Consider the following 27,240-nt stretch of genomic DNA (forward strand, 5'->3'; position numbering starts at 1 on the left):
AAGTGGTAGGCTCTACAGACAAGAAGGAACTGGGAAAAAATGTCAAAGTCCTCCTGGTGTCTTTAATGTTGTGATTCTGGGGCTGTTGTTCATATGGTATGGGATAAGGCACATGGCTGATTATGTTATTGGTAAGAACCAAAGTGTTTGTTGGGGAATAAAGGGGATGACAGATATGAGATGGATGGGTTTCAGCAAAAATCCTGTTGGCTTGAGTTTAAATTGAAATTATCAGTCTGAACTCATGATGTATGCTATCCTCAAAATACGTTTATATATTTCCTAGACCTGTCCACTGAAAAGGATTATAAACAATATCCAACTCAGTGCAAAGAGCACCTCTAAGTATAGAGATTGTGATCTTAAAATATATTGAAATGCTTACCAAATGGAACTGGGGCTCCTTGGAGAAATGCCTGACTCCTTATCTGGGGCAGGAAATGAACAGGATGAGCCTGGAACATCTTGTCACGCCAGACAACAGGGTAGCTCTCAAAGACTACTGGGATCTATCGAAAGGACTCAGGATCCAACCTGATTAGACTCCCACTAGCCCAAGATGGGTAATTTGAGCATCGACAAGATAAAGCTACAATGGGATGAAACCCATCAAATATGTCTAGTCTATGAGTTTATCAGCATGCTTTAAAATAACCTCAGTAATCTCTTTTGGAGCATAAAAGGCAAGCAAGCCATTAAAAATTTTAAAAATGTTAAAGTTAATAAAATAATCAGGGCCGGCGCCACGGCTCACTAGGCTAATCCTCCACCTTGCGGCGCCGGCACACCAGGTTCTAGTCCCGGTCGGGGCACCAGATTCTGTCCCGGTTGCCTCTCTTCCAGGCCAGCTCTCTGCTGTGGCCAGGGAGTGCAGTGGAGGATGGCCCAAGTACTTGGGCCCTGCACCCCATGGGAGACCAGGATAAGTACCTGGCTCCTGCCATCGGATCAGCGTGGTGCGCCGGCCGCAGCGTGCCCGCCACGGCGGCCATTGGAGGGTGAACCAACGGCAAAGGAAGACCTTTCTCTCTGTCTCTCTCTCTCTCTCACTGTCCCTCTGCCTGTCAAAAAAATAAAAATAAAAAAATAAAATAAAATAAAATAATCAGAGATGCAAGTGTTTATTTTGCTCGTCTTAAAAGCTGTATGACAAATAGTCCATGTTTATGGAAGTACTCCATGAATGCATGAAGAAGCCTCACTTTTGTAACTCCTAATGAGTGAATGACTTTAGGCACTGAGCACAAAAGAGAGAAGGCCAGACCTTATGTGCCCACTGACAGAAATACTCAACACCATCTAATAAGGGGCCTTGCCACACCTGAACCCCCTTGAGCCCACGGATCTAACAGGATCTCCAGGCAATAAAGAAACTGATTAAATAACACTATGTGGAGTTCATCAAGAAAATCTAGACTGGGGGAAATTTTAAAGGATTAATAGTATTGCTTCAGCAGCAGCAATAGCAAAAACTACAAGGAGGAAAGGAAAAAAAGAGATGGGGAGAATTCTGTAGACTAAGAGATGTTAGAGACATAGTTTGGATCCTGATTTAAATAAGCAAATGTTAAACAGGAAGAAGGAAGGGAACTGAATGCAGGATGGGGCTGAGAAGCCAGACTGGAATGGGAGGTAAGAGGATGTTGCAGTACAGAGGAAAAATGTGAACGCTGGCAGACCATTTAGTGGTACTAAGGACTTACTCTTGCTTTTTGGAGTGGGTGATGATAGGGGTTGTGGTTTTAAATGAAGAATACTTTGTATTTTAGAGATATATGCTGGAATATTTGCAGATGGGGTGATAGGATGTTGAGCAGTTGCTTCACAATGACCTTGAGTATAGAAGTGGGTTGGGGGCATGGAGCAGGCTTCTCAGACTTGACCTTGCTTCAGAATCACCTGCGGATTTGTTAAAGCAGATTCTGGCCCCACCTCCAAAGTGCCTGATTCAGTCTTGGGAAAGGCCCAAGAATCTACCTTTCTGACAAGTTCTCAAGTGATACTGACACTTGGTTTGGAGACCATAGCTGGAGAGCCACTGGCAGAGAAGAAGCAAGTTGGTCCTGTGTTAATTATGCTTGCGTCTGGGCAGTGGGTACACAAAGTACATTATTCTCTCCACTTCTGAAGATGTTTGAAATGTTATGTAATGAATAGCAAAAGCAAAGGTGAGCCAGGGAGACTCACAGAAGTGGCAGAGCCTTTGTCAAATGAGAGCAGTCATGGGAACTTCCATGCTCCTCAGCAAACGGCTTTGGTGGCCACTGCCACAGCCCCCTCTGGAATTGGAGAGTGTGCATTTCTTCCTGCCCAGGTGGAGGGGAGGGTGCCAGCTCAGCTGCCAGTCCTCTTAGAGAATTGCCTGACCTGAGGGGAAGGGAAATGGCTGTTGTGTAAGGAGTCAGTGCCACATTGCGCCCTTTTCTGTGGTGTGGTCAGTTATTAGAAGAGCAGTGGCTTGCACAGATCCCAAGCTTTCTGTCCATGTCAGCTGGAGAGCAGTGTCACAACTCAGTTCAGAGACTCTGGAGACTCACTGGACTCACCTGCCCCCATCTCCCCTCGCAAGGGCCTCCCTGTAACTCCTAGATCAGGAGGCATTTCTACCAGTTTCAGTCCCGTTCCTTGTCTTTTAAAATACATTTATTTATTTATTCATTCATATTTCAGACATTTATTAGGGTGCCTCTGAAGTATCAAGCCTCCTTCTAGTCCCTGAGGAATATAGCAGGGAATAGAACAGGCAAGAATATGTGCTTTTATGGGGATGAAATGCTAAATGGGAGGTAGGCTACAGACAAAGAATGGACAAGCTGTCTGAATTGAAAGCTGGATGGTAATAAGGAAGAGGCCATGAGAAGATCTGGATATTTTCAAACATAAGGAATGGAAGTGGTGAGAAAAAACTTGGAATTTTTTTTTATACTGGAATGGCCCATGGTGGTGGGGCTTGAAGAGTATTGGTAAGCCTATTGTGAGTTGAGGTGGGAGAGCCATCAGGGCCAGGGTGTGTTGGGACAGTAGCCGTTAACTAGGGTGCTTACATACCCTATGCACCTCTGAGGCTGCCATTCACCCCTGAGCCATAAAAAAGTACTTTTTCTCTGGAGAGATAGGTCACTATTTAACATGGATGTCCCCTAGGGCCTCTATCCTATAGGAAATGACCATATTGCATAGGGAGTTGGATTATATTGGTTAGCCACTTTGTTATTCAGTCTGTTAAAAGCCCAATCATTCTATTCTAGGGTCTCTGGAAAGTTCCTTTGACCCACATGGCATTTGCACATGATGTCTATCATTCTATCATAAACGCTCTATTTACTCAAAATTCTGTTCCCTGCTAAAATACAGGTTCCTCCAGGATGGATAACTCTGAGAGTTGTCAGTCATTTAATGCTAACACAGAGCAGTGCCTTTGGAAAGACATTTCAAAAATTGGAAAACAAAGTTTGTGGATGCCTGAGTAGCTGGAAGGCATCTCCAGACAGGAATCAAATCAGAAATGGAAAGCTGAGTCTGCTTCAGAGCAAACTGACTATTTCACAATTCCGAGTAGGACTCTGCTTCCTGGCCATACTGATTCTGTGTTGCCAAGGCTGGTCCCAGCAGGACTATTTTGTGTTTGTGTTTGTTTTGTTTTGTTCTTTGAACTAGCAAGTGTGTATCCTTTCTAGCACTTTCTAAAACACAGAATGTGAGCTAATTCAGAGCCCTTTAGGTGAACAGAGCAGTGATTAGAATGCACTGGTCTTCCTGTTGCTGTCGCTCTGTGATTGTCCATGTGCATGTACTAAGTGGATGCCAGCGCTGTTGATGGACTGTCACTGAGACAGGGCAGTGTTTCCCTAACTGGCAAGCAGTGATGTACTCAGGGGCTCTGCTAACACATTGATGCATCTCTTCCTAACGTGGCTCCCTGCGATTTCACACGTTGGTTGGTTGAAGCCAGCCACAATGAGACTATTTATACCACAGAAATGGGCAAATGCTACACATTGGACTTATTCTTCCCAGGAAGTTGACTGTGAAATATGTAGTTGCACGCCACTGCTATAAAACCTTAAAAAGTAAATTTTAGGATGTGCCATGGCATATGAAAAAATACTCATTTTCTTGTTTTGTGTTTTTGAACAGATGCCAGCAATATTCAAATCATATTCATTTCTGCATACACTTTACACTTTAGCTATAATTATGTAGGCATACGTGGGGTGTTCAAAAAGTTCACAGAAAATGCGTATGTCAAACTATGCATAGATTTCAAAATGCTGATGGGGACTGAGTAGGTTCAAGTGTAGAGCAATAAACACCAACCCAGGCACCTCTACCCTCAGTCTCCTACCCCTGTCTCATCTGCATGTAAAACTCGAATACCTTGTCCAAGCAGGTGTTAGAAAGGAAGCAGTCTATTAGAACTCATGAGCCTCGGATGGTCCCTGGAGTTGCCATTGCCCTCCTCTGGGGACGGATCCTACTGCGGTGTCAGTGAGCTCTATGTGGACCTGTGTAACAGAGGCTAAGACGAAACCTGGTCTGATTTTTTCTGTTGCTCGCTCCTACTGTGAAAGAAGATGTTCCTATTTCATTGATTTATTCATTAAACGCATATCGCCTTCTTGTGCCAGACCCTCTGCTCAAGGCTTCAGATGCAAAGGTGAATTAACCCTGGCTCTGCCCTTCAGGGCTTTGCTGCCAGGGAAAGAGGCAGAGAAAGCACAGGGACACGTTCACAGTCTCGGGCGAAGTGGAGCTTGAGGCTCTGCCACTGACCCACGTGAGTGAGTTTGCCCGTTCCACCCCGCCATCTGTCCCTCGTGAGGCTGAATCCCCTTCCAATAGACTGCTTTGGGTCTGAATGACCTTGGAGACAGCCTGAAATCCTGAGCGTGGAGGGGTGCTTTTATAGTTCCTGGTCTGCACTTGTGTGTGCTTCGAATAGAATTTCCACAAACCTCTAATTATCTCCTCTTACCAAGCTGCCTGAGTGACTGACAACCAGATCTTTAGTCACTCCAAGAATGGATTTCTGTTCAGCCCATGCCCGGGATGCATTAGGATGCCCAGAACATGTGTGGCTGCCCCGAGTGGCACAGAGCAATTAACAGAGGCCAAGCAATTTGCAAAATGCCTCAACTTCCTGCTCATCTCGGAGACAGAAAATTGTCAGACCTTAACCTCAGGAGGCTCCTCTGTAGAATGACCCAAAGCAGAACCTCTGGTGTCAGATTGTCCCCCATTTTTTTTTTTTTTGCAAACATAAGCACCCAGTTGAAACAACAGCTATGACTCAGTTCTTAGCTAATGCTGCCTGAATTGATTTAGTCTGAGTTCAGATTTAGCACATAATCATGTTCAATTTGCTCCACTGCACTGCCTAGAGATAAAAGGCTTGGGGAAAAAAAAAAAAAAGCTTCAGCTTGTGTCAGTCTTTGTGGTGATGTCATTGCCATGAACGAGCCCGGCCGTTCATTACTCTGCTGTGCCGACTCAGACGCGGACTGCGTGCAGTGGGAGCTGGCTCCAGGTGCCCGAGCCTCCAGCCAGTGCCTAGAGCAAGGCAGCAGCTGGCCTGGCCACAGCAGTATCTGTCTGGAGGCTCTTCTCTTCTCTCACAATTCTGAGGTTGCCTAACTCCTTTATTGAAAATTCAGGAAGGGGAATGCCAGCCCCTAGCATGGACTGTGATGTTTCCACTCTGGTTGCCTGTGCCGTGGATGTCGAGGTCTTTACCAATCAGGAGGTTAAGGTATGCACCTGCAATCTCATTTTTCATTGTTGCTGTTACTGATGTTGTTTGACAGAACCTTTTTAGCATAAGGAAATAAGACTTCGGTGAATAGTTTTCAGCTCACAATCTGTGCTAAAAATGCATGTGGGGAGTGCATGGCTACATTGATTAGAATAAGTTAGGAGAGAGACCAGTGTATGATTTTTGAGTGGGATAAGGTCTGTCATTGTCTGTTTGCTTCTTTTCTATTAGGTGATCCCCGGTCATCGTTCTCCCAGTAGACATGTTTCCTTATTCTTGTATGATATCTTTGTCAGTGAGGAGAATTTGTAAGTCTGTATTATCAAGGGGGGGTTTGGAAACCATGATTAAATGAGGAAAGTACGCATAATAAACACCGCACTCAGGACACTCTGACAGTGGGACAGTAACCCCTTCGTGGCATATCACTTAAATGTTCTGTGATATGGTCTTGGGCGTGAACAAAAGCTGCCATACAGATGGCAGTTGCAATCTCTAGCTCCCTGGAAATTGAAGTTGGAGAGCAGCTGCCTACATTTTCTTTGTCAGGCAAAGGAAGCAAAGTCATTTTCCTTGTAAAGAAAGTTCAGGCACAAATGCGTCTTGCATCTTAAGGTTTAGCGTCACAAGCGCCGGTCCCCAGCTTCTGCAGCAGTTGTTTGATTGTCAAGGGTAAATTGTCTTCTCGTGCTATTCATGCCCTTTTTTCCAGTTCAGTTTTATGTTATGTAGAAGATTCCCTGCTTGTAAAATGGGTGTATTTCTTTTCTCCTATTTCGTGTTAGAATTCTCATGAAGCTTCTTATTTAAACAGCACACACACATGTGCACACACACAAACACACATGCACACACACACAAGGACTGTTGTTTATGCAGGACAAAAGGGGGAATTCCATTGCATAATTATTTACCATTAATGCCTTAGTTCTTATTTGAAGGAAGAGCCTGCATCTGTATTGTTGGGTGTACAGATGACATTTGGTGTCTCACAGGTGGGGATTTGTGTGTTACTGGCATTTAAGATTGCAGTTTTGAATAATCTCTTCAGAGTCAGTGACATGGTTTGTGGTCCCTGCATATTTTAAACACGTGGCCCTCTATTTAATTCTTATGCTGGTGTTGTGGAAGTGTCTGCCACCTGTCATGCAAAGGTTCAGAAAATAAGAATATAAAAGGTTGGTACTACCTGTGGTTGCATTCAGCATAGAAACACGCATGCAGGAACTTCCAGTCTTCCATCACACCATAAGCCCTCCAGAAGGGAAAGGAGTCACCACAGAGCTCCAGTGTGGACACAGCTTGCAGAGCAGGGTAGGTTACAGAGCAGAGAAATACCTCGCGGCAACCACTGGAATAAGGCTTTCATGTATGGAGAATAAAATGTCACAGCCCCATTCTGTCCTCAACTGATCTGTGAGAATAGCATAAGATATTCTTAACTTTCTTGGTTTACAAACTTACAGTGACAAAACATTTGTTTAGAGACCTGCAGTGTCCCAGACATTGCGCTTCTCCAGGAAGGAGTTTAAAACATGTCTAGATGGTATCTAAGTGTGCTTTAAAAGAAATCCATGGAAAATGGAATTAAAGGATAAGTTAATTTTGGTGCACAAAGATTGTGAAATCCTTCAGGTGAGGGAATATTCAAAAAATTTATGTTTCAAAAGCACACCACACACGCACACACACACACAAAACTAGACATGGATCTCAGTTTTTAGCAACAAAATAAACTTGTCTTTTGTTCCATTTCCATGAACTTTTTGAAGTCCCTCGTATGTCCTCAGCATCTGCGGCAGTGGTTTGATTGTCAAGGGTAAATTGTCCTGTCCAGTATTTCTTAGACAGAATGTTTTGTGGAATGCAGGGGGTTCAGAGTTCTTACAGCTGGTTGTATTTGAGTGCTTGGGATGGTTTCATGGGGGGAAAAGTGGCACTTGAACTGAAAATTGGGTAAATTTTGTAGAGAGAGAGGAAGGTGCACCATTGCAGTTGAGTGAGTCAAACCATTTGATGGCAGTAGGTTCTCTGTGAGGAATGAGAGGGGAACCAGGGAAAGAGAGAAGGTCAGAGCCAGATCCTGACACCGTTCTTCAGAAATGTATAGAGTTTTCCTGGGAAGATGCCCATCAGAAAAATGTGTCCCAAGACTTTTCTGCCAATGGCTCTGAATCATCATGGGTTTGTTTCTTTTGGACCAGATGCCCCATCTTTCTATCCCTTAGTGTTTCCATCTATGATGTGAAAATCATAAAAATGTCTACCTCATTGGCCTCGTAGGAAGATTAAAGAAAAGTGTATACATCAAAGAGGTGAACCACTGCCTGACTCACACTGAGTGCTCCATAAATGTTGTGTGTCACCATCACCATCATCATCGTTTAGACATCCTCTGAAGGTGACAGGTTACTTTTGCCAATTTACTGGTGTGTCCTAACTCCAGCGGAGCTTACATTGATGATCCATGACACAGAAAATGTTTTCCTTCCAACCCCATTCCTCCCACCCAACACACACTCCCTAGCAACCTGGAAAACATGGCCTTCCATTTCAGACATTTAGTCATAATGTAAAGCAGTGGCACTATTATCAAGGCTTTGTTTTTAAAAAGAGGGAAAGTGAACAAGTTAAGTTGGACCAAAGGAATTTGTTAAAAAAAAAAACCCTGTATATTCCTTGTTCAAAACTGACAATTGCATATTGTTGTGAAAAGAAGTTCAAAAGTAAAATTCTGGGCACCCCCCCCCCCAAAAATCCCCACAAGTATCTCCTTCTTCATTCACTGCCAGTGAAGGGTAAGCAGGGGAACCAGTGCAGTCCTGTTTTTCAGTCTTTAATATTTACTGTCAGAGAAAAGAGAGGTGCATGGCCAGGGTCTACCCTTCCTGCCTGCATCCAGGCTGATCTCAGGCTGTTCTTTCACTTGAGCCCCCCAAGAAAGCAGCCAGTCCAAGAAGGTGCAGCCGGAGGGCACCCTTCACCAACACAGTGGTAGAGGCCTCTCTCATGGTGACCTGGAAAGCCTCATCCTCCATGGCTGACCTAGCCTCCAATTTCCTAAAGTTTGTGGAAGCTACCCCAACAGTGGTGCTAAAGAGAGGAGGCATTCTGGCAAATGGGATCCCACCATATTCATCTTTGGAAATTGCACTGCTTGGTATTATCAACTTAGCTATTTTGTAGCACCAGAGTGCTCTGAAAGATCTAGAAACCTGAACCCCTCAACAGAAGGAAAATGATGTGATGAAATGCAGAGTTTGTATGTGTAGGGGGTCGATTTTCCCCAGTACTCTTTTCAGATTTTGAAAATAGTCTGCCCACTCTACAGGAGCCAAACCCTTGGGAAAATGAAAGGGATTTAAAGATGATAATGAAATTTACATTTCACTTTATTTCAGTGGTTCTTAAACCTGATGGCACATTGGTAGCCCTTGAGAGTTTTTAAAAATATTGATGATACTCAGGCCCCAAGCCCAGAACTTCTAACACAGATAGTCTGAATGCAGCCTTGGCACAGGTTATCATACAAAGCAGTGTCCTGCCTCTTCTGGGCACAGGTTGGAATTGTCAAGGCCAGCCAAAAACTGCCCAGAGTAAGCTGTGTATCTCTCACAGTAGGATTTGCTGTGTGCAGCTTTAGAAGCAATATTTCTGGGCTGTTATAAATGTTCACACTCACTCAACATTTTTTTGACCAGTTCACCAGACCGGCAATTCTTCCCCCCATTCTGAGCCCTCAGTAAGCTTGCTCTTTGCTGTTTGGCAGCTGTGGGCAGTCTTCTCAGAGCTACAGTGGCTGCCTGAAGCACAGCACCTCTGCTTCTCCAGGGGGCATCCAAACCTGGGGCTGCCCCTTCTCTGCAATGGTAGCTTCCAGAAGTGGTGGATGCCTTCTCTCTGTGATGGGGTTCCTGGCTCATGCCCCAGGCATCCAACCTTGTCTGCTCATTAGAACACAGGCAGGAAATGTGACAAGTCCTGTGAGAAGTACAAAAGTTTCAAAGGCCCTTAGAGCTTCAGAGATGGGTTTATTCATTCAAAAACACGTGGGGCACTATCTCCACGGCAGTGCTTTAGGAGACTGGCAGGACAGACATCCCTGCACTGCTAGAACACACATTCTAATGTGGGAGACACATCCTGAACTAGTGAACTAATCAGCATACAATGAAATTTCACATTGTGATGAGGACTGGGATGGAAAACCAAGCCCAGTGAGGGTTAAAGGGTTGGTAAGGGTGGAGAGGCTACTTTTGAGTAGATGGCTATTGAAAGCGTCTCTGGCGAGGGGAGTTTATTGTTATTGTTCCAGTGTCATTCAGAGGTCTACAGGAAGTGAGTGAGATAACCATGTGTAGATCTGAAGGAGAACCGTTCCATCGAGAAGGAATTGCAGGTGGAAAGAGAGGTCCTCAGCCCCCAACTCCCATTTAACCTGTTTCCAACATTCATTCACTTATGCAGGGACCCACTGAGACTGTCACTGTCTCATGCCATAATTCACTTTCAGAAAATTGTACTTAACCTAATTACCTCAGGCTATATTTTAAGCCTGTTGGATGTCTTGGGAGAGGGAGAAAAATAAATAGAAGTTTATGTTCTATATACTTCTTCCAAAGGTTATAAACGTAGGATTCTTATAGTTCAGGTCTTATTCTTCTGGAAGGCCAGGCTCTTTTTTCTTTGCTTTATTTTTGATTGCTGGGGAAGAGTTGAACATGCTTGTATTTATGGATTAAGATGTGATGTTTTGATACATGTATACATTGTATAATGATCAAAGCAGAGTCATTAGCAGGTCTATCACCACAACATTTGTCACATTTCCTTGTGGTGAAAACATTCCAGGTTCTCTCTTCTAGCACATTCTAAAATGCACAATTCAGTATTTGTTAACTCTAGTCACCCTGCTTGGCCATAGAACAGCAGAACCTGTTCCTCCTATCAAGCTGCAGGTTTCTACCCATTCACCAACCTCTCTTCCCCTCTCTCCCTTTCCCCTCTATCTCTGCTCTATTCTACTCTCAACGTCTATGAGGTCAGCTTCTTTAGATTCCACATACGAATGAGATCATGCAATATTTATCTTTCTATGCCTGATTCATTTCACTTACCTTGATATCCTTTTGGCTCATCCGTGTTGCTGCTAATGACAAGATTTTTAAGGTCAGTCATAAGCCCTATTTTCTTCCCTCTGCTTTTGAGAGTTTCCCAATATCCTCCCATTCTGCTTGACCTTGGACAAGTCTTTTAACCTTTTAGGACACATGATAGCCATGCTGAGAACAGCATCATTCTGTGTATCTTGTTTTCCTTTTCACACAATGTACACATGACTGACTGATCATCTGTGTGTGTCAGGCCTCTGTGGAAATTATGGCTGCTTAGTACAATGAAATCTTTTTTGTCCTTTAAACCACTGGAAATTTCAAATACTGCTTTCAGTTACTTACTGAACAAGGTCAGAGTGGTAGGAGGAATAGGGAGGAGCAGAGTGAGCTTGATCAACTTTTCACTCTATTTCAAGGGGACACAAGTGAGTATGCTTGTTGGGGTGTCAGAAATTGGGAAGAAAAATTTGCGGGTATCTGTCAGAGTTGGTTGAATTTCTGGCCATTTCTTCAGTGTTTGTTTGTTTGTTTTGCAAGCTCTGGGTGAGGGCCTGGGAGCAACCGTGACCCTATGGCCCTGTAGATTCTAGAGCTCTCAGAATCTTCAGGAAATGCGGTATCCACTCAGGAACTTAGAAGAGTTTGAGTTGTATGTGAAGCAATTATCAGAAGTAGAAAACTCAGAGGTATTTGTGCTAACTTTCAGAAACCAGAAAAGTTCAACAAAATTCTCATTTCCTATGTAAATACTATAATATTAATTTATGGCCTTTTTAAGAGATGTATTTATTTGAAAGTCAGAGTTACACAGAGAGAGGAGAGTCAGAGAGAAAGAGGTCTTTCATCCTCTAGTTCACTTCCCAACTGGCCACAATGGCCAGAGCTACGCTGATCCAAAACCAGGCGCCAGGTGCTTCTTCCGGGTCTTTCACATGCGTGCAGGGGCCCAAGGATGTGGGCCATCTTCCACTGCTTTCCCAGGCTATAGCAGAGAGCTGGATTGGAAGAGGAGCAGCTGGGACTCGAACCAATGCCCATATGGGATGTAGGCATGGCAGGTGGTAGCTTTACCTACTACGCCACAGCATTGGCCCCGTTTATGGCCTTTTAAGACACATCTCCAGAACATCTTAAGCTCATGAAATGCAGTATGTGTATCAGAAGTGGTGGCATGTGTATAGCAGATTCTGACCTTCTTACAAAACAAAAGCTTGCTATTTATCTGATGATACCATGGACTAGAACTGAGGCCACTTTGAAAACAAATGAATTATTGTAAAAAGCAAAGTTACAATTAAGTAACTCTAAAAATACTTAACAAAAAGCTAAAGTTCTTAAATGTGCAATACTGAGCATTTTCTTGACCCTGAAGAAAATAGCAAACTTATTTCATGGAGTGGAGAGAAATGATTTTATGCAAGTGACAGCTGCTCCCTGAGAAGATAATCAGACAGATTTCTCAGCCACCTGTCATGCAAGGCCAAGACAAGGTGGATGGTATTTGACTAATGACATTGAGCAGAAAGTCAACTAAACATTTTTCTTACCTCTTTAAAGAGTCTTTTCACGGTGGGAAAGTAACTGAGACACTGACAATGGCTACCTGCTTATTAAAAAAACTAAACACAGCATTGTCATTAAACCTGTTCTTCTAAAGAAAGAGATTTTAACATGAACTCAGAGAACCATTTGCATCCTTAGTGATTCTGTTTCAGTATAGCTATCTATAACGTATAATGGCCTGTTTTAGTGCTTTCTGCTGAAGCTTAGTATTGACACATAAGGGAGAAAATTACACCAGAAACGTTCGTCATCACTTGATGTATTTTGGTTGTGAGCTTAGTGAGCATTGCAACTTGGCGGTGAAAAGCCCAGCTTTCCAATGAGGTTGTAAAGTTTTCAACCCATGTCTGGCCTAGAATTTCTCTGTGTAAAGGGACTGTATACCTTCCCAGCTCTAATTCTAAACTGATTTCAACAATCCAACTTTTAAAACACACAGAGATAGAATTTCAAACGGAGATTTCAAACAGAGACAAATTAAACCCTGTCCACTCTATCTAGAATAAGGGACCATTTATCTTCAAAGTATTTGAGAATAGAATGTCTAACTAGTTAGACCTTCTGTAAAAAAAATATTTGGTATCTGTGCTTTCTTATTCCCCTTTTGGGTAAGTGTATCTTGTAAAATCCTAGTCATGCATTACTTAACAATGGAGATATGCTCTAAGGAATGCATCACCAGGTGATTTCATCATTGTGCAAACACCATGGAATGCATTTCCACAAGCTGAAATGGCTATGACATCACTAAGTGAGATAATCTTATAGGACCACTATGACATGTGCAGTCTGTCGTTGACCAAAATGTCATTGGGTGGTTCATGACTCTGTGTATGTGTATGTGTGTGTGTGTATTTTGTTCACATATGCAATTATATACATATATATATATATGTGCTTTCTGCATGCACACACACACATTTTTGTCTTCCATTACCATGGGAGTTTCTTTCTAAAGCTCAAGCTATTCTGCAGTGGCCTAGCTTGCTATTAGAAGCTGCATACTCTAAACCATGTCAAGTGGTTGAGAACCCAAAAACTTGTCCTGGCCTAAAAGTTGAACAGAAACCTCAACACTTTCATAAACAATTCTTCTGAGAGGGTGATGAAGAATTCTTCTACGTTGTTCTTTTAGCCTAGAAGTGCCACAGTTACTCTCCCAAGTTCTAAGAATCTCACATACCAGCTTTCTGCTATGAACATTTTCAAAAAGGTTTTCATAAAAGTCTTGCCACTTTAGCTTCTGGGAGGATGACCTTAACAAATCTATCCTTCTGCTTAGGCTACGAACCAGCCTTCAGACCCCCAAACATCTTGCTTAATATTCTGTTTTTCTGACAATAGAATAATCGTGTTTCTTAGTTCTAAGATTTCCTCCTATCTCTAGTGGTTCTATAGGCATATGTGAGCCCTGTTCATGTTGTAACACAAACATTTGACCTTGGGGGACCATTTACTGAGTCAAATGTTAAACTGCCCCACATGATGGCAAATGTTAATCCCCACAGATATTCATTTCCATGGCTCAATATTATATTATCCAAATAGGCAATTAAAAAATTCTAACAACTCCCCAATCATGAAGTACTTCTAATACTGGGCACGTGGCACACACTAGGCATTCCATTAACTCCCTTAATAGCCCAAGGCATCTTTTTATCTGCCCCATTATAAGCAGGTTGCTGATACTCAGAGATGTTAAATTTTTACACAAGATCTCACAGCTCTTAATTGGCAGAAGTGTGACTCAAACTGCTCTTTCCACTCCCCAAATATCCCTAAGGATTAATTAAGAAGCCATATCAATTGTTGTAGTGTAAATCTTGGAGGATAAGACATTGAATTCATATATAATGTTTCCCTTGGTGTTCAAAACATTGCTTTTTGTCTTTTTAAATTCTTATTAGTAGTGGTGGTACTACTTTTACCTAAATCAGTAGTTGAGATTAATTTTAGCTTTTCTCAACAAATATGATGTTGTGGTAGTTGTAGAGAGGATAGCATCTGTTTTAGATTTCATTTTAGAATCTGTTTCAAAGTCTCATTATGCCATCTAGTTGGAGGAAAACAAAGAAATTTTCTGGGGCTCACCAAGACACCAAGAGCCTAGTACAACTGCTTTGACAGCTCCCCTTGCTCCCCTCCTTGTGTATGTCCACTGACTTAGTGAAGAGTGATCTGTGAGGAACCGCATAACAGAGGTAGTGAGAGCAATAATAATATTCTACTTTTGAGCGGCACTTTCCAAATTATTCCAAACTCAGCTTTCTCACAGGAAACCTCCAAGGTGAATCAGATCATACAACTCATAAGTGGAAACTTGGACTGGGATTTTGTTCACAACACAGGATCTTTTGGGGGGATTATTATAGCCTGCATCAATAGTACATCTAACAGAATCGATTTCATCTTCTATGACTTCACTGTGCCTTTGGGTATTGACTAAGAAAATCATCTCAGACTACCTTTCCTAGAACAGGATACACAAGCGATGAGCAACCTTAATTATAGCAACAATGTATTGAACACTTAGTATTTGTCAGGCACTATACAAAGCACTCATTCATTCATTCATTCATTTTTCAAATATGTCTTGAGAGCTTTCCACAGTCACAGCCCAAGACTAGTCTCTGGAGGTGCAGAGATAACAGTCCCATTGGATATAAGAACATTTTATTCCACCAGGTTCCATTTTCCCCAAACAGAACACTGCTGTCTTGACTTCTGAAGAGGCCTCCTCTGGGTGTATGTTTGGTGTGGCAGTTAGGATGCCAGGCGGGGACACTTGCATCCCACATTGACTGCCTGGGTTCAATCCCAGCTCCAGCTCCAGCTCCAGCTCCTGATTCTGAGGCTCAAACAGCTGAGTCTCTGCCATATATGTGGGAGATCTGGATTGAGTTCCCAGCTCCTGGCTGCAGCCCAGCCCAGCCCAGGCCCAACCTTTGGGAGAATTTAGTGAGTGATCCAGTTGGTGGAAACACACATGCGTGCTTTCTGCATCTCTCTCTCTCTCTCTCTCTCTCTCTCTCTCTCTCTCTTTCTCAAATAAATAAATAAATAAATAGATTTTTAAAGAGGCTTCTTTTGCTGTCAGGGCATGCAAGAAGAAAGCAAGCCCATCCTCCAGAGTCAGAAGTTCTGAATGAAGTTCTCTATTTGGTCACTTAATGATGGTGTGACCACAAACAGGGTACCTTAGTGGTCTTTGCCTCACTTTCCTCAGCTACAAAATGATGAAAATAATAGTGCCTACCTCCTAGGTTGGTGATAAGAATTAAATGCATTTGTATATGTAAAAAATGTAACATAGTGACTGGCAAAAATCTAACAAATCTTATCATTCCTCAAATGCCCACGCTAGCCAGAGCTGTGCCAGGCCCAAGGAAGGAGTCAGGAAATCAGTCCAGGTCTCCCAAATGGTTGGTAGGGACCCAAGTACTTGCACCATCCCCTGCTGCCTCCCAGAGTGCATTAGCAAGAAGTTGAATCACAAGTGGAACCAGGAGTGACCCTGGCATCCCAAGGAGCATATTCACCACTGTCAAACACCTGCTCCAGTTCCTGGGTAGACTTCTTATGTGCAATTTTGTTTTCCTGCCAGTGCACACTGCCTTACTCCCTCCTCATCGTAGCAGGCTTGTTCTCTGCAGCGTTCAGCTCACCTTCACACAGGGTCTGTGTTCATGTCACCTAAAGGACTTACTGAGGCCATAGGTCCATGGAGTGGGAAACGATTACATCAACATAGAGTGAGGAATTAAGGGATGTTGTGCTGTTTCTTAAGTTGTGTCTTCCTGGTTTGTGATTTTCTTGTCTTTTCTAAGCCTCTCTGGGGAAGGGCCTGTTTTGGAGCAGAAGGCAACAGGAAATGCATCTGGATAAACAGGAAGTACTCCCACTCTGTAGCCTCTCATTGGGCATCAGGGAATGAAGCCTCACGGAAGTTGCTGCTATTCACAGTGAATTGAATAGGAAGCAGCCTGAGTGGAGAAGCAAGTATAGAACTCTCTTTCCCCTCCCTTCCAGGATTCAGAGACCAGGTGTACTTGTCACACTGAGAATGAAGCCCAGTTCTTTGCTTTGATCCTCAAGCCCATCAGATCTTAGTGATTTCATCTCCTCTGCAACTTCCCTATTTTTACTCTAACTTCCCTCCAGTACACCTTGAGTATCAGCTATAGTTTGATTAGTAATTTAAACCCCAAATTAAGTAATTTAACCCCCCAAAATCATAAGTTAATGGTACTAAGAAGGTGGACTCTTAATGCAGGTTTGGTGTTTAGGAGGTAAAGCCTGGTGGGTGGTCACTGGGACCTAAGAAGATCCTACCCTGGGAAGGTGGTTTTCATGTGACCCCTTGAATTCTCAGGAGAAGGTTATTATAAAAGTTTGAGTTTTAGCACAGCAGCTCTGCTTCCTGGTTCACCATGTGGTCCTTCCTCTGTACACACACTGCCATTGCTATCTGCTAACCTCACCAAATGCCCAGCCAATGGAGCTGTGCAATCTTGTACCTAAACCACTAACATTGTAAGCTAAATGAACCTTTTTTCTCTATACCTCTTCCAGGTATTTTTGTAGTAACAAAATGAGAACTAGTAGAGCACCCCTCTGAAGCTTCCCAGAATGTTCTTCCTGGCATCCACATGGTTTGTTCCTTGTGTATCTTAGAGTCATTCTTTGATCACCAATCTAAAACACCGCAGCCTGGTTGTCAGTCACTCCCCATTCTGCCCCTAGCCCCTTGTCTTAACTTTCAGCACAATCCCCAGATGACACCTTGTGGTTTGTGCTTTGATTCATTGTCTCTCCTCTCCCCAGCTCCCACCAGAATGAAGGTTTGCTGTCAGCAGGAGCTTCTCCTAGTCTGCTGCTGAGTCCCTGCAGAATGGAATATAGTAATATGAGGGAAAAATGAGAAATGAATGAGAGATTCCAATTCCCTATATTCTAGAGCATGCTGTAAAACTACTTTCTTTGAAAAGGATGGTGTAGGCATAGCCAAATGCAGAGGTTGTAAGATAGGATGCCAATCAGGAAAGAGTGGTTGCCTTAGAATCTATTTCTTGAAAAACATATTTCAATACTTTTCTGAGTAGTAAGTTTAAATGGAGTTATAGAGTATATGCAATGCCAAACTATAATTGCAGTTATAAACTGTATGTAATGCAGTGCTTTCAATATTGAACTTCAGTTTCCAGTTCTAGTTTAAATGGTGGGCATAGGTGGAAATTAGATTAATTATGCAAGCTGAGTTCAATTTCTCTATTGCTTAACTGGCATCTTGCCCTAGAAACTCTGTATTCTGCTACGTACACTTCTCTCTGAGTGCTTATTAACTTGTAGCATAAAAATAGTGAACAATTCTGAGGTGCTTAAAAATAAAAACAAAAAATTAAACCCCAAACCCTACTATTCATTGCCTGAATGAAAAAGAAGTGAATCTGAATTATGAGAGGGCTAGTGGATAGTCTCTTTTATATTCTTGCTTTGTAAGGAAATGTTCCAATTATAGTGCTCAGAAAAATAATATTCTATATTTAAATAACACTTGGCATATTATTAGCAACAATTAACATTTGTGGAGTCTCAGAAGACTTGAACTCTCTTTGAATGAATGCTGCTTCATGACATCCCTTTGATGTGCTTAGGAAGTATTTTTCTGTCAATGAGAAATTCTTTGGAAGGATTTCCCCAGATTATGTAGCAAGCCCACAGAGTAGAGATAAAAGTTTAGTCATTTTTATTTCCCACTTTATTGCATATTTCTTGAAAGTGGACCAAGAAGAAAATTTTAATAATGGTCTGGTGGAAAACCACTTGATCTTTGGAGGCAGAAACATCGGAGTTCATGATGCCTCTTATTTATGACTTTCCCCATGTGGGCAAAGAAGATACAAATTTAGGTTAAAGGCTGTTGGAATGTAGGTGACCACTAAGTAGGAGTCATTGTTATTGACACATTGGTTGATAGCATTAGTGAGGAACTACCGTTTTCAAATATGATGTGACATTCAGTATCAAGTAGGTACTGCTATGTACAGAGTAATTTGGGAATGGAAGGCATAGACCTCGCACTCAGTAGGCTGATGGAGGAGTGAAGGTCATAAATAAACACATCCAGATGAGAAAATGTCATGGTTTGAGTAAGGCTCTTGCACTATTATAAAAGCCTGTAAAAGGGTGGCATGGGATGATGAAGGAAGACTTCTCCAAATTCTTGCTTTATGGGTTAAGTAGGTGTTTCACCAGGTGAAGGGAAGACAGGAGCATGAGAGGGTGTCCTTGAGAGAAGGAAGAGCCTGCACCAAAGCAGAAATGCCAGACAGTGGTGAATCCCAGGAGGTAGTGCCCCAGGTGGATACAGAATCTGGAGTCACATTATGAAGGAGTTTGGATCTTATGCTCAAGTCCAATGGCATTGACCCATGGGAAGCATTTTAAGCAGAGACATGACCCATTGAGATGCCCAGACTGAAAGTCTTCTCTGGTTGTCATTGAGCTGTGGCTGTGCAAAGCCTAACACTACCAAGAAAGGAGCAGCTAGGAGGTGGCTGCAGCATCCTAGACAGGGAATTTGGGAGCCTAGAAGATTGAGCTTCAGAGTTCCTGTATCGTTGAATGCTAGCTCTCTTCTGGCAGTTCCCCTATCTTTTCTTTTTAAAGTAGAAATTTATCAAAAGAGAAAGCAGCCATGTTGAGGATGTGATTTGGTAGCCATTCAACACAGTTTTGTGGGGGGGGGGGGGGATTTCTGTGCTGACCTAAGATACTCGTAAAGGACCTTCAGTTCAGCAGGCATATTTTGCTTGTCTTCTAGGATTAGGAATCTAAAATCAGGAATCCAAACCCTGATTCCTACCCTACAGATTCACTTGGTCTGTGGGCAGGTGAAACACAATCACAGATATGTATGCTTTATCCAACTATTCTTCTCTGATCTTTCTAACAACTTGGAATAAGAAATTCTAAGCTCCCCCTTAGAGAGACACGCATGTGTACACACACACACACACACACACACACACACACACATCTCAATATTATGGCTAAAATGTTTTCCCAGGGGCTAAAATTCCTGGAGTTTACTGTACACAAAAGAAGAAGAAAGGGAATGTTCAATGCTGAGTCCTTATACTTAATTGTTGCCATTATCCCAGCCGTCTTGCCCCAGCACCGTGGTCTACATTTAGCTGCTAAGTAAAGGTTGGATGGGGGCACAGGATACAGGAAGCAGAGGGGGGAGAATGAGACATAAGTCCCTCTGCCTGTAAGGGCAGGTGGCAGAAGTTACCCTGATCACTTCTCAGATTCAGCAAGAAGGAACCTGAGCACATGAACTCATCTGGATGTCTTTTTCCTAAACAGTCCTATGCCTAGCTAAAAATCAAGATTTTAGTGTAAACTGAAAAAGAGGCAGGTGGATATTGCGAGATGATATTTGCCTCTCTGGTGCAGGTGACAAATGCACCCTTAACATAAATGACATGAGAACTCTAGTTCCAGGATTCACATGTGCTAAGTGGCAGTCTAGAAGGAGTTGAGGAATGCTTAGAATTTTGTCAAGTATTCATCAAACAGATATGCTTGATCTAGGGTTGACCAGGAATTCTCCAATCTGGCTGCTTCTGCCTAGGTCAGCTGGTGAGACCAGCTCCTGATGGGCTGTCTCTCTACTCTGGTGTCATTGTCTCAGCACTTGCTGTTCTTCCATGCTAACTGCACATCTCACATGTTCATTCTGCTTTACTCGTTGCTGCCATTCATTAGGGAATTTTAACTGTTTGTAGATAGATCTTTGTTAATATATGATGAGACCATTTCTAATTAGATCCAAAGTATCATTTAGATCCTTTGCAGCCAACGGATAGGACATGAATTATATAGAATAAACCAGCAAATTTTTTCCCTTGAGGGTACTTAGAAATCTTCAGCCTTCCTCCACCCTTCTTTGATGCCACAGAGACCATGATACAACCCCTTAGCTGTGGGGAGACAGAGGGCTGAACTAGGGAGCAGAGTACTAAGTGTAACCTTTGGGTCATCCACTTTGCTCAAGTAACTTAGCTTCTGGTAGCCAACTGGGTTGATAGATTTGTAGGTGAGCAGTGGGCAGCACGGGGAGGAAGTGGGTTTCAGAGACAAACTAGCCTGAGCTGGAACCCTGGCCCTAATAGATACTAGCTTTGAGGCCATGGAAGTTTTCTTTATTTCAGAAATGCAATTTTCTCCTCTATAAAGTGGATATAGTAATGCTACTCTTTAGGTTGTGATAACTGCAATAAAAATGTACTTCAAGAATGTAGGCACTCAGTATGGCTGTTGGTTCTGTTGCCTTTTATTTCTTAACTTTAATGATAAAAATACCTTAAATTCTGAGTCTGTTGATGAGATTTATATCTGTTCAAAGACAGAACAGTTCTGCTAAATTGAGGTTCACATATTAGCTCCATTCCTAAAATTATGTGGGCATCCCATGTCGTGGCTTAACCTGCTGAACCACAATGCCCATCCCAGATCTCTAATATTATGTTATCAGGTGCCTCTGTTGTGTTAACACTGTTTTTTAAAAAAAAAATCATACATTGTAACAAGAAACTGTTCATTTGCCAGGACCGGGGAGAGAGAAACCAACAGCAATCTTGTGTTAGGTCAACAAAGAGATCTGTTTGGAGGAAATATGTGAATCAGACTTTTCTTCTTTTTGGTAAATATTGAAAAACGCAGTTTCTTCACTGAATGTGTTGAGCCAGCATAGTACAAGATTCTTGTTTAATCCTTCGTCTAATTTGTGTTATAGAATAGAAGATCTGAGCACAAAAATTTTATGGCTCCCTGACAGTTTTCTGGCAGATTCTTTCTTATGCAAGGACTTGAGATCAATTCAAGAGTACTTTCAGCTCTTGAATTTTGAATGAACACAATACAGTAAACCCTGAATACCTCACCTCCCCCTGAACCCTGTGCTTGATCCACCTACCGTTATTCCAAGAAATTATTGTAATTACCCATGCTTGGTATCTGGAACCATCTTTACTCATCAAGAAATCTCTTCATGTCTTTTTTTCACTCTTTCCAAATTCAAAAATAGTTTATAAGAACCTAATATGAGAGGAGCTCTGTCCTCAACATGTAGGGAACTCTTTTTCCCCCAAACCTCACAGCCCTAGCAGGGCTGAAGTGTAAGAGCACCATGAACAAGATGCAAAGTCATTAGCATGGGGCTTCCTCATTTCCCTACAACCAGAGCAAATGAGGACCAACTTCACATAGAAGTTAACATTTTTATATCAGAAGTAGGGGGCCAGTGTTGTGGCATAGTGGGTAAAGCCAAAGCCTAAAGTGCCTGCATTCCATATGGGCAGCAGCTTGAATCCTGTATGTTTGACTTCTGATCCAGCTCCCTGCAAAGGAAGATCACCCAAGTGCTTGGGATCCTGCTCCCATGTGGGAGAACTGGAAGATATTCTTGGCTCCTGGCTTCAGTCTGGCCCAGTCCTGGTGATTGTAGCCATTTGGGGAGTGAACCAATGGATGGAAAGCCTCTCTCTCTCTCTCTCTCTCTCTCTCTCTCATCCCTCTCTAATTCTGCCTTTCAAATAAAATAAATCTTAGATAAAAGATCAGAAGTGGGGAAACTACCATCTGCCAGCCAAATGTATTTATGTTTTATTTGGCCTTGTACAGTATTATTTTATTACATTCGATTCCTTGCTAGCTTTTAAAAATTGGGGGGATTGTTACATTAAAATTTCTATCCCACCTTCTCTTAAAAGGTTGATAGAGCTAGCACCACTGGGTCTCCCTTGCTATAGACAACAGTCAGATCAGGATGAGCTGGGTCTGCTCTTTGCAGCAGAGCAAGCACATTGCAATCCTCACCACTCATTGTCCTACATCTGGCCTACTTCAGGTATATGCAGGGAGGAGATGGAGATATTACTATAGAGTGAAGACAGGGCATGCCGTGGTGCTGTGGAAGATCTTGAGGATCAGACAAAACATTCACAACCAATTCTGTGAGCCAAGAAGAAATAGAATATTAATAGTCATAATTGGGGGAGATTATGTACTCCAGGAGTCCAGTCTACATAGGAGTGCAGAGAAAATAAGAGAAGGTGAGAGCAAAGAAATCAGTAGAGTCTGTGACAATTCTCTAAACAACCATGTCTCCATTTTTTTTAATTATCTTTCTCTTCAACCTGTGTTGAAGAGAAACAGGATGAACTGGGAGGAATGCTAGATTGAAATGCAGAAAACTGGGCTCCAGTTATAGGTGTGTCCTTCTTAGCAAAACACATGGACACAACTTGGGCTCTGCAGTGCACTTTACTCGTCTGTGAAATGGCAGCAGGGTAATGACGACCTCCAAGATTGCAGTGAGGATTCAGCGGAACCACGTTCTGGACAATCCCGTGGATGGAATCTCCATCACCCGTCGACTTCCTTTCTGCAGCCTTCTCTGTACAGCAGGCTCATGCCCATTTCTTTTCTATTGATGTTGTTCTGCTGTTAACTTTATTCAAATTACTTCCAGGCTTCAAGCCTTCCAGGGCTTCCTGTTGAATCTGGCATCCTCACTTGAGGTTTCAGAGTTGGAAAGTATTTTAAATATAACTCAGGATCCCTTACTTGATGTAGCCATTACCACTGCAGTACTCCAGCCTCTCCTAAGAACTCCTCCAGTGATGAGGTACTCACTCCTTGGTGAGACCACCTCCATGATTATTCAAGGATTTTTTTTTTCCATGAAACCCTCTGACTTCAGCCCACTAAAGATAGAAGTACTGTGGTCTATAAGTAAGCAGAGTTAAGTCTACTCTTTCATTGCTAGAAAAATACTTTTGTTCTTTCAAGGCAGCTATTTGGTCCTCACCCTACTCTCAGATCTTTTTTAGACTAATTACAAAGTTTTTTCAGATTATTCTTTAGAAGACATAGTTGCAAGTTCCCCCCTGACTTATACTCTGTTAGCTGTATGTCAACTGTTTTTCCTTTCTTCTACTCCACACAGTTCTCTTAGGCTTGGATAGATTGGTCTCATTCCATCCTAGACTGTGTCCCCAAAACACACTGAACCCCACCTAATCACATTGGTCTTCCCTTTTCCTTCATTCAGACTTCTCACATCTTGTCCCACGAAGTGGGCCAATTTCTATATAATAAGAATTCATGATCTGTAGAATCATTGATGAAGGATCACAATAATTACTCTCTAAGTCAGTATTTGGCTGTACTGATGATATTTAAGCCTCTGGACTTCAGTGTTTTTTATATATCACCCCACTGTATCTTCACACTGGCATATATAACAAGGACTGTTATCCCCATCCCTGCGTCCCTCCTGGGAAAAGTGGGGCCTTGTGACATGAAGGAACTGCTGGTGTCAGCCAGGCAGTGGCAGCGCTGGGATCCAGAGCCAGACTGCTTGGCTCAGAGCCTGCACCCCTAATCACAGCACAGTGCCTTCTCATAACATCTTTGCCTGACGCTTGTTGCTGAGGGTCCTTTCATTTGTTTATTTGTTGGATAATTACTTTAGGGCTTTCATAGAACCTAATAGAAAGTGTAATTACTGTTATAATTACTGTAATACATGAAGGCTTCTTTCTGTCTTCCTGCTTGCTATTAAAAAAGCCTGCAACACCAAAGGCTGGCCACTGCTGTCTCCAGGAGGATTTCCAGTAGTGGATCTAAGGAGAGGATCCAAAAAGAGCTGTTAACTCAAGCCCTGTGCATTGAAGGGCATTCACTTGCTTAGCTTTCCTCAGCCTCCTTCCTTGCTCTATTTTTGTCCATATTATCTATCGTCTAATTTGTAAATCACTTATCTACTTTGTTTAGTATCTCTCTCCTCTCACTGGAACATAGGCTCCAGGAAGGCAGAAGCTGTTGTCTTGTTTTGTTTATTGCTGCATCCCCAGATTGGCATAGGATAGGAGCATAGGCATGTGCTGACCGAATGATTCAAAGAATCAACAATAGCAACAAAGCATTCAGCTTTGAAGTTTATTATTCTGCACAAACCGGTGGCCCCTGCTTCTCTCCCCTTCCACTTGCACACACTCAGCCTTGAGGTCTCAACTCACCATGACTTTGACTCCTGTATAAGCCTTGCTTGATCCTCAAGGCCCATGAGTCCCTCCTCTGTTTCCTCTAAGACCTTGTTTGTGTCCTTAACATTGTACTTACTGCATTGTATGAAAGCAGCCCATGTTATAAACCTCTCCTCCAATAACCCTAAGATCTTTGAAGGTAGGGACCCTGTCTTCTTCATGTTTATTTCACCAGAAAAGTGCCTGGAAATGCTCTCAATAGACAGTCAAGTAATGAATTTAAAATATTGTTTCTATCAATGGGGATTTGTAACCACAGGGGTAGGTACAAGCTAGATCTGGGTAAGCTTAAGGAACACAAACTGCCATTTGGTAATGAAATCTCTTTATTCAGTCAGTTTTTTCTGAGTGGCTGTTATATGCCAGGTTCTTTTCTAGATGTAGGGAGATCTTAGGAAACAAAACAGTCAACAGTGCTTTCCATGGAACATTCTAGAAGGCAGAAAGAAATAATGAGTAAAATAATAAATTATACAGTATGCTAGGAGTAATAGGTGCTGGAGAGAAGAAGAAAAGACTGGGCAGGACAAGGGGGATTATGAGCTGGAACAGGAATTGGGCTTTTCAATAGAGATGAGGCCGGACGGGTCCTCACTGAGAAGCCAAAGGCTTAGGCTTTCCAGAAACATGCGGAGTTCCTGCAGTGAGCAAGGCACTGTGCTGAGCCCTGAGGTTTCCAAAATAGAGCTCACACTCCGGTGAGAAGACTGTCACGTCAACTGCAGGATGAAAAATGTGAGAGCAGCCAAAATAAAATGGGATACCAGTAGGCTCTGTGAATAGAGGGAGCTGACTTTCAAAATGCTCTGTGAATGTCACCACCCCATCCTCCTCCGCAGCTCTTGTTAACCCTCTCTCTGCCGTTTTCTGCACTGCCTCACAACTTTTGAAAGGGCATAGGGTACCAGCAGGTACCAGCCTGGCGTGTGTGTTTATCAGGGGTTGCAGAGTGTTGTGCCCTGGGGCTCCAGGCACTGTGAGGGTGTTGAGGGCTAGCCCTGGGTCTGGAGGGGTCCCTGTACCTTCTTACTCAGTCACCCATGCTGGCACTGGAGCTGGAATTTCTGGAATGCACACAGCAGGCAAGGGCAAAAGTGGTATCTCTGGAACTGTCTGTGACAACTCTCATCAGTTGGCTTCTCAGACCTCAGACGTGGAAACAAGCCAATCCTGCAGCCACAGAGCCCCAGAGGCCAGCCTCCCCGCGATTGTCATGCTGCTTCCTTCCAGCTGTGTGTGCTTTCATGGGTGCTGTGTTCTTCACACAAGGGCTCCTCTCCGGCATGCTGGCTGCATCCACAGCACTTCCCTTACTGCCTCTGGCGGTGTCTACGGTGTCTACATAGGCTTCCTGCTGACCACCTCAGCAACACGTACTGGGCACCTCAGCTTACCAGGAGTGGTGCCAAATGTACAAAGTGATGATCATAGCCACCGGGAGCTCCAGGTGAGAACAGGACTATGCCGTGGTTGCGAGCCAATGACATGTTCACATTTCTAGGACAGAAAGCATCTTCCTACATTTTTCATATATTGAATTGGTTTAACCAAGTTTAATGCCTTGATTAATTTAGAAGCCAATATAAATTTTGATCCTGGACTTGGCACAGTGCAGCAGCTATCTAAGATGTATTTTCAGCTCCATGGCTCACAGAGAATCACGTTGTTTCTTAAATTACCCATGTACTTGACTTGTGGAGCTGATTGGTTGAATTAAGTTCATAATGATGCCTTCTCTACAAAAGGAATGAATCTTCCTTTGGAGTTGTAAAAGTGTGAAATCGACCCACGCTTGAAATCCACTGAAACAAAACCAATCAAGCAGAAGTCTCACACAGAGCCATCTTAGCCTGGGTTCCCCAGAAGCAGGGCCTGAGACATAAGCTAAAGTGCATGTGCTAAAACGGTGATGTGGAAGCTGGGAAGCAGTAATGATGACCCAGTGGAGTGACACAGGGAAGGGAGTGGAGTCAACACAAAGAAGGATATGGGAGTAGTAGCGGCTGGGTGCTGGATTCCATGGAAAGCCTGAGGAACTGTATGGATTGTCACAGAGAACTTTCTGTTCAGTGAAATAAAAGGAGAAGCATTTATCCTTTGTTCTCAGTCAACATGGGTCAAAGACTGTTAAGTGCCCTGTCCCTCAGAGTTGTCTGTACATGCATACCAACTGGGTCCATGTGGTGCCTGTCCTTGTGTCTGCAGAGAAGCCTGGGGTGGAAACAGGCACTGAGGGAGAAGGGAAGCCCTCAGGATGCAAACTGTTGGAAGCTAATCACAACCTCTTATGGCAGCAGGGACTAGAGCAGAGCCCAAGGGGGCAGGGCCAAGAGGCTGGACACTAGAAGTATCCAATCCAAATGTCAGACGCTTATGCATGCTATTTATTCATTTGCAGTGCACCTTGTTCCAAGAAAGGCGTCTTGCAGTTTGCATGCCTCCCAATTGTGCAGTGCCCTGGTGGTGCCCCCATGCTAATGCTGATCAGGAAAGAATAGTGATTGCTCAGGGAGGGGCTGAAGTCTGCGTTTATCAAAAGCCTGGCATGGTATCAGCACAAGGCTTAATGTAAGTCAGACCTGTCTGATGGCTGCTTACTGCTATTTTCTCCCAAGAAAAATGTCCCCTACCTCCCCTACCTCTTGATTTCTGATTCCTTCTCCCCTCCCCTCAACTGCAAACCACCAAGGTA

General features: G+C 43.1%; 1 protein-coding gene across 5 annotated transcripts in view; it reads left to right on the forward strand.

Moving 5' to 3' along the window:
• RCAN2 (regulator of calcineurin 2) overlaps nt 1–27,240 on the forward strand; it is a 306,708-nt gene that overhangs the window by 182,275 nt on the left and 97,193 nt on the right. Inside the window, exon 1 of one of the 5 annotated variants that reach the window (XM_051855663.3) lies at nt 5,412–5,749. The exons of the other annotated variants lie outside the window; for them this stretch is intronic. Coding sequence (XP_051711623.1) covers nt 5,663–5,749 — 87 coding nt within the window. The 5' untranslated portion in view covers nt 5,412–5,662. Of the gene's footprint in view, nt 1–5,411; nt 5,750–27,240 lie in introns of those variants that run through there. 5 annotated transcript variants of the gene reach the window in all.

Source organism: Oryctolagus cuniculus, chromosome 5 (genome assembly GCF_051225735.1).
Source record: "Oryctolagus cuniculus isolate XC-2025 breed Fujian yellow rabbit chromosome 5, ASM5122573v1, whole genome shotgun sequence".
In the NCBI taxonomy this organism is placed as follows: Eukaryota; Metazoa; Chordata; class Mammalia; order Lagomorpha; family Leporidae; genus Oryctolagus; species Oryctolagus cuniculus.